This window comes from Vombatus ursinus, unplaced genomic scaffold, assembly GCF_900497805.2.
Source record: "Vombatus ursinus unplaced genomic scaffold, bare-nosed wombat genome assembly UNPS02000580.1, whole genome shotgun sequence".
In the NCBI taxonomy this organism is placed as follows: Eukaryota; Metazoa; Chordata; class Mammalia; order Diprotodontia; family Vombatidae; genus Vombatus; species Vombatus ursinus.
In genome coordinates, this window is record NW_020940358.1 from 17,320,888 (window position 1) to 17,328,588 (window position 7,701).

Consider the following 7,701-nt stretch of genomic DNA (forward strand, 5'->3'; position numbering starts at 1 on the left):
AGTATCTGACTATAGGAGAAAGAATCCTGAATCAGGAGTTAAAATAATTGGATTCCAATCCTGTCTTCACTACATATTAGCTGTGTGAAATCTGCCTAGTTCCTTACTTTTTCTCTGCCTCCATTTTCTCATCTGTAAAATGATGAAGTTCTATCCTCTGAATTCTATAAAACCTCTCAGAGGGGGGTTGAGGGAACAGATCTAGAGAAGATGGTTGGGGCAGTTGAAGTGTGCTTACATCACAATCTTATCACAGGTAAGAAAGAGGTGCCTAGGAAGTAGAGATTCAATACAAATGATTGTGGTGGTGGTGGTGGTGTGTGTGTGTATGTGTGTGTGTGAAAGGAGAACCTAGCTAATCTACCAGGGAATACTACCTTCTGCTTTTACTCAATGGAGCTTAGAAAAAAAAAATCTCGTGCAAACAAAACCAAGAACCTTTACTTTGCTAATAAAGCTAAACTAATTCCCGTTTTCTCCCTTTTCCCTTGGGATGAGCGCCAGAGTGGTGCTTCCTCGAAATGACGAAATCGAAGGGCATCTTCCTTAGGAATAACTGGCTGCCCGGAGTCAGTGGCCCTGGCCCTGCAGGGACCCTTTTGGGTTTCCGCAGCCTTGACTTGCCTGGCAGGAGGGATTCCAGGGGACAGACGCTTGCACCAGACGCTGTTCCAGCGCTAGGCGTTCCCCTCTTGGTCCACTGGGCAGCGTGGTGCAACTGGAGCCGAGACATATTCATCTTTATAGAAGGGGCTGTCAGGGATGTACTTCTAGGGCAATCCCCAATTCTTGCTCACTGTGGAGTCGCCTTTGCTGAAGGGGCTAGGGGAGCATTAGTCACGTTTGCCAGTTGCAGAAAATCAAGAGGAAGGGGCGAGGGCTTTGTGCGGCCGGGAGCGGGTTCTACGGGAAAGTATAGGGTTATAGGCAGCTGTACACATAGGCAGGAGTGCTGCTGCACACACACACACACACACACACACACACACACACACACACACACACAACCCGATACCAAGGTAGACTCCTCAAAGATAGAGAGAGAGATCCTTAAGTTCACAAAAATAGGCAGGTCATATTTGATGTTGGTGCTTTAGGTTTACTTTAATTACAGATCGTGAGGGTTTTCCAGGCTTGTTCAATTTTTCTGAAGCTGCCACCTGATTATCAGGAAGCGAACTCAAACCTATGGCCTGCCTATAAATAACGTGTGTGTGCATGTTTCTGCAACTCTTTTTCTTGTACCAGGTGGAGAGAAAGTTGTGCCAAGGCATTAAAGGAGAAAGAGAGGAACACACACACACACACACACACACACACACACACACACACACACACGCTCAAACAACCTGCATCCCAGGAGCAGGTCCTACAGTAATCCACCCTCTGGCTCTGTCTGCTCAGGGAGCCGATAGTTGGGCTGTGTTGGTATGACATAAGGCTTTGGGGAATTTGTGGCGAAGAGAAACTAGGAATTGCGAACGCCCTGGCCATGATATCAGACTCAGGATCTGGGCAGGCGAGGGGGCAGTTCCCACCTCAGTAGTCCGCATCTCGCTGTAGCCAGACTTCAACAAGGCCAGCCAGGAGCATCTGATGGAAGAAATGATGGGAGAATCAGATGTTTTTGTTTCTTCTTGATTTCTTTCTCACGTCTTCCTTCATCATTAATAACACACCTTGGGGTGTTTGGGTTTGGGGTGAGAATATTTTTCGGGGGAGACATTTTGGATGCCCAAAGAAAAGGGTGGGTGCGGGGGAACCAGGAAGGATTGAATATTTGGGGAGGAGGGTGGGGTAGGGGTTCTGCATGAGCTCCTTAAAGGACAAAGGTAACAGAGGGAGCGAGAGAGCTAAAGGGAAGACTTTGACTTTAAACCACAGAATTGGTGGAAGTGTGTGCTACGCTGCTGCTGCTGCTGCTGTTGCTGCTACTGCCACTGCTGTTCCGGTTCCCGCTCCTGCACCCGCTCCTGCTCTTGCTTTTGGTTGGTTTCAGAGCTCCCGGGTCCGGGAAGGTAGTGAGCCAACGCTGGGGAGCGCCTGCCGGCTGCAGCCGAGGTCGCTCAGGATGGGCTCCGGGAGCCAGGCGCTGTCCATGGTCCCAGCGGTTCTCCTAGCCCTGACTCTGCCTGGGCTGCCTGCGTGGGCGCAGAACGACACGGAGCCCATAGTCCTGGAGGGCAAGTGTTTGGTGGTATGCGACTCTAATCCGGCTACAGACGCCAAAGGCTCTTCCTCATCTCCCCTGGGGATCTCAGTCCGGGCAGCTAACTCCAAGGTTGCCTTCTCTGCCGTGAGGAGCACCAACCACGAGCCATCGGAGATGAGCAACAAGACACGCATTATTTACTTCGATCAGGTCAGAGCTGGGTCCAGGATGGGGATCTTCAGGCAGCTTGACACCACCATAGTTGCCTAGATATGAGCCTAACTATGCCAAATCTACTAGGAAGGGGCAAGAGGGAAAAATGGTTTAGACTCAGGGGAGAGGGCCACAGACTCTGCTCTTTGGGATGGTGTCTTGGGTTAGGAGCTTCTCAGCAAGCTCCACCTGTTCCTTCCTGGTCTTTCCCAGAAGGCAGGCTTGGCCAGCGGTGGAGAAAAGGGCAAAGAGAAGAGATTTTCTGGACGAGTTTGGTGGCAACAGGTCATGGAAGCTGAGGGGGCTTTCATTGCAGGGGGGTTTCTTCTTGTTTTCCAGAGACCCACATTTCCCCCACTCCCTCACTTCTCTGGTTTACAAGTGTCATGATTTCTCTGTCCTTGCACCTTTGATAAGGCTAGATGAATATTTGATTGATCTGCTTCCCCAAGAAGTTGGGGAAGGTTTTCTTTGCCTGGCAGGGTCTCCTAGAGTCTTCCAGATTTGCTCCCTCCCATTTCCTTTCCCTTAGGACAAAAAATTACCTGCATTCTAAGTTCTCTTGCTGCTGCAGCCCAAGTAGAACTTGGTCCCTTTTCTAGCACTTTGTGAAAAGTTGTGGAACAGAAGAAGGAAAGGATGCCAGTAGGTTTACTGAGGTCCCCTGGGAAACACGGAGGGAAGCAGATCCTTCCATCCTCTATCTACTAAGGCAAAACCATCACTGAGCTTCCAGCCTTGCAAATTGTGGGAAGGAGAGGGGCTTTCTGGGACTAGAGCAACCAGCTGCTGCTATTTAGCCTGGTTGACTGTCCCTGTGGGTTTGTGATCCGAGGGAACTCCCAGAGACTTTAGCTCTGCTTCAGCAGTAGCTGGTAGAAGAAAAAAAGAAGGAAAGACTTTGGCTGCCAACCCAAATAGCACCGAACACATTAATATTCTACAACCTGACCAATTGGTCAGTCACCCTTATATGGAAAGATGTATATACACATATATACATACTTATAAGTATGTATGTGTGTGTGCATATATGTATATAAACACAAATGTATACATATATGTATATATGCCTATCTATCTAGGCAGGAGTCCAGGTGAAATAATATTTAGAAAGGCAAAGAGTAAGAAATGAGGCGGCATTTGTATGAATTATTTAATTCCTTACAAGAAATGTATGACATCTGTCAGTAAGCATAGAATGCCCCCCCCACCCCAATACTATGGGGGTGGGGTGGGAAGAGGAAGTTAAAAATGAACAAATGTAGTTTTTATATTTCAAGTGACCCTTTGAACTTGGGTGCATTTTTCCAGCCCCAAGGTAATAAAGAATAAAACAAGCCTTGATTTCACAATGAATTAATTAATGCTAGAATGCTCTGGCCATTAGAAACATCTTCAGTACCTCTTGTTCCTTTCCAGTGACCTTTCTGTCAATTAGAACAGGAAAGGTTTTCTCTTCTGTGCAGAGAGTGATAGATCTTGGCGACAACAAGCTACATTCAGTTATAAATATAGTTAAGATAAATGCTCTAATTATAATGTAGAGTCAACATCAGCCGTTCTGTGTAGTCAACACTAATCAGCAATTTTCATTATTGTTAATGAGTTGTATGACTTGCACTAAAATCACAAAGATGCAACTAAGCACTTCAAATTATTTTAAATGTGCTCCAAAAAAATCTACAACAGCCCTCTGTTTAGTATGATTAACACAGTCAGTGATTTTATCTCTAAATTCCACTGATCATGAAGTGAGAGGAAAGCAGTCTAAGTGTTTATCTGAGAGATGGTGGAATCTTAGGCTAAATTAAAATAGCATATTGGGATCAGCTGTACAAAATTTGTTCAGCTGGCTACCATCACTGTATTATTGGTATGTGAATGATCTATACTAGTATATTACTCAGACAATTTGCAGGAGGTTATACTGGATATATATGTGGATATACTAGAAAAGAGAAAATTTTAAAGTGTGTGTTAGAAGAGATATTAGGAATATGAATTTGGTATGTGAGAAAAGTGTCTTTATAGGAACAAATTATTTTCCTGAATTTGTATCTTAGAGAAGGAAGAAGAAATCCTGGCTATTCATCTCATACACACACACACACACACACACACACACACACACACACACACACACTCAAATACAAATACTCTAACCTTAGAATCTAGCTAAGTTATATGTGCGTGTGTGTGTTACCTATTTAGATTGATGGTGTACTTATTGAAGTCTAGTGTTGTTGACTTTGCTTCAATAGCCAATAAAATGCTACTTCAATTTATGGAATGAAGTTTTTATCTTGTTTCATTCTTGAGCAATAAGTTCCTTATGAAATAGTCTTTGAACTTTAAATAAGAATTAGATAGCTACACCAGTGATGCAAAACCATGGACACTACCTGTTTCTTATGTTATCTTCTGCCTATCATTCCTTGGCATCTTCTGAAGTATAAGCCTCTACTAAAACATCAGGCCTGTATGCCAAAGAAATGACAAATGGACAAGGAAGCTGGACAGAGGGTAGGTAGATCCTTTTAGGTGATCAAGTCATTCTGACTATTCCGTGTGCCACTTGTCCAGTGTCATGAATTATGTCACCAAAAGGAGGGATGCCAACATCTCTAAAATGTTTTCAGGAATGATTGCAGAGATTCTATGGATGCTGATTGGTTGACTTGGCAACGTCACTTCTGGACATATCAATGACTTTTAGGGGGTTGTAATGTAAATACATAAAAATTTCCTCATATCTGACTGACAAGATAAAACTAATATTAGGTAGGCCCTCACATGCTCCCTGGGTATTTCTAAGCTAACTGAGTATTGTTGGAACTTGAGCTGCTTCTACACTGCAGTTACATTTTTCCTATGCCATTTTTAAAGCAGAGTGACATTTCTACAAGAGTGTACATTTTCCAAGTCACTTAAATGACAATAAATATCACAAATACAACTGGATATTTTAAAAGCCATAATCACTAATCAATGATTATTCACTCCCCACTCCCCACTTTTTTTTGTTATGTGTGTGATGAAAGAGATAATATTTGTATTAATTACTATTGTGTGTTTTTGTTTGTAGATCCTAGTAAATGTGGGCAATTTTTTCACATTGGAGTCTGTCTTTGTAGCACCAAGGAAAGGAATTTACAGTTTCAGTTTTCATGTAATCAAAGTCTATCAGAGTCAAACCATCCAGGTATGTTTTTTTTTTTTTTAATAAAAACTCTCCCTTCAAACAACCACCTAAACAAGTTGAACTTATTTATAGATGGTCTTGGTTATAAATTATGATGGAAATATGGGAACCAAAATGAACTCTTCCTTAATCAAACAAAATGGTCAGCTTTGTAGTTATTTAGAAATAATATCTAGACTCCAAGCTAATTCATTACATCATTGAATGAGAAAATTTGACAATGGATATAGTGATAAAAAGTTATTCAAATTGTAACTCTTAAGAGAGGTGGTTTAGCCACATTTAATGGAGTGAATCCCAGTAGAAATTTTTTTATATGCTAAATGGATCTTACCTTAGTTCATTTAAAAATTAGTTTATTTCAAATTAGTTCATTTAAAAATCATTGAACTTGAAATGAGACAATTTTAAGATAAAAAGATTCATTCAAGCTCAAAATAAGCAAATATAATAATACTAGTAATAAAAACAAGAGCTAATATTATATAGAACAATAAGATTTGCAAAATACTTTATATACATTATTCCACTTAAACCATATTTCCATTAATTTCTGGTAATTAAACATTTGGAATAAATACATGAAAAATGAAATAAAATTTTTAGGGTATGTTAAAAAAATTGAATTGTCTCCATCATCATAGTTTATCTTTAGTCATAGTGAATCTTAGGAAGCACAGAGTCAGACCATTCTGATTTCCCTGCAGCAATACTATTTTTATGTTAATAGGGGGAAAAAATCATTGTCTTTAAAGTCAAGAGCCATGAACTCTCAGCCATGCTTGCATATGCAAATGCCTAAATCACAAAATTCACATTTTTTGAGTAAATATTTTTCTTTACTTATGTATCTTCATGATAAACCATGACTAAATTTCCAAGATTTATATTATATAATGTGTCTGTGAAGATGAAAGAGCAACTTACAGTTCTAAGCTAAACCTTCTGTCAGTGCTCTAAATTTTCTTTCTTTTATGTATTCTTACCTTTAGGACAATGAGTTCTGGATAAAGATGCAGCCTTCCAGAGCTGAACGAAGCCAAACTCCCTATGTTTCACAATTTTAGGTTTCATTCAAATATGACAGCTTGGTGCAGTGTTGAAATACAGTAGGAAGAGAAGGTAGTTGCAAAATCTAGAGTTAGTCATTTTCTATATGCCAGTCATTGCGGTGGTTTCAATCATAGTTAATTACTATTAGTTATTACAAATAATTTTAAATGTGCACAAATCTAGCAGGGAGTAGGTTGGGAGTGGGAGAAATTGCACTTTGTACATCCTCACAAACAGTTTTTTCAAAGCTAAGTGTATCACTGATACACCTTAACCTGTGAATGTTTTGACAGATTCTTACAGCAGTTGGATTGATCAAGTTGCTAGGGTGGTCTCCAGTGACATACTAGAAAGCCATTTATTTCCTTTATTGCCAAAAAATTGGGGTTGAGCAGAAGTGGTGCTGTAGTGAGGCCCTGCTTCATGTACCTAGCCTACTCTAGATAGATGCTATTTGTCTTCTGGTTTTTAGGAAAATTCCTTGCAGAGGTATAAAACATGAATTTGTCAACAACCTTAGTCCAGTAAACAAAGTTCCTTAATTTGAAAGGAGAGTGATGTGTTTTTCGAACATTAGATCTTTTACCCAATCCTTCATCCCCTGCATGTCATTTATAATCCCCAGTAGATATTTTTCCTTTAACTAGAGCTTTTCAGTGATTTTCTTCTTGTAGGTTAATCTGATGCTAAATGGAAAACCAGTAATTTCAGCATTCGCTGGAGACAAAGATGTTACACGTGAAGCTGCTACTAATGGAGTCCTCCTTTACCTAGATAAAGAAGATAAGGTTTACCTGAAACTGGAGAAAGGTAATCTTGTTGGAGGATGGCAGTATTCTACGTTTTCTGGCTTTCTAGTATTCCCCCTATAAAGTCTGATTTCTCTGTGACATCCATCCAGGTGTGGAGCAGCCAATTCCCTCTGTTATTTGAAGATCATTTTATCGTCATTGGATTGATGTTTCTTATTGGTTTCTCATGGGTGAATATGGATTATCTTTAAGGCTCCTGAGCCTGTCTGAACCAGTATGAAGTTTTCACAGAATTTTTGTGTGTTTAAGTATATTTGGACTGGGAT

The 7,701-nt window shown here is 40.8% G+C and overlaps 1 protein-coding gene across 2 annotated transcripts; it reads left to right on the forward strand.

Annotated features, from left to right (window-relative positions):
* The first annotated feature begins 210 nt into the window (after positions 1–210).
* CBLN4 (cerebellin 4 precursor) lies at positions 211–7,495 on the forward strand. 2 transcript variants are annotated; one of them, XM_027847603.1, is made up of 4 exons: positions 211–232; positions 2,109–2,362; positions 5,454–5,570; positions 7,298–7,495. In XM_027847603.1, the coding sequence occupies exons 1-4, from the start codon at positions 211–213 to the stop codon at positions 7,493–7,495; spliced, it is 591 nt and encodes a 196-aa protein (XP_027703404.1). The 2 variants fall into 2 exon arrangements, with proteins under 2 accessions (XP_027703404.1, XP_027703396.1); XM_027847595.1 differs by lacking the exon at positions 211–232 and having other exon boundaries at positions 1,811–2,362.
* The last annotated feature ends 206 nt before the right edge of the window (positions 7,496–7,701 follow it).

What these genes read in the sequence shown, in the direction of transcription:
- CBLN4 (XM_027847595.1), top strand. Translation starts at nt 1,811, where the DNA reads ATGAGCTCCTTAAAGGACAAAGGTAACAGAGGGAGCGAGAGAGCTAAA. An exon ending in GCATTATTTACTTCGATCAG is followed by an intron (nt 2,363 to 5,453) that starts GTCAGAGCTGGG and finishes TTTTGTTTGTAG; the next exon opens with ATCCTAGTAAATGTGGGCAA. An exon ending in ATCAGAGTCAAACCATCCAG is followed by an intron (nt 5,571 to 7,297) that starts GTATGTTTTTTT and finishes TTCTTCTTGTAG; the next exon opens with GTTAATCTGATGCTAAATGG.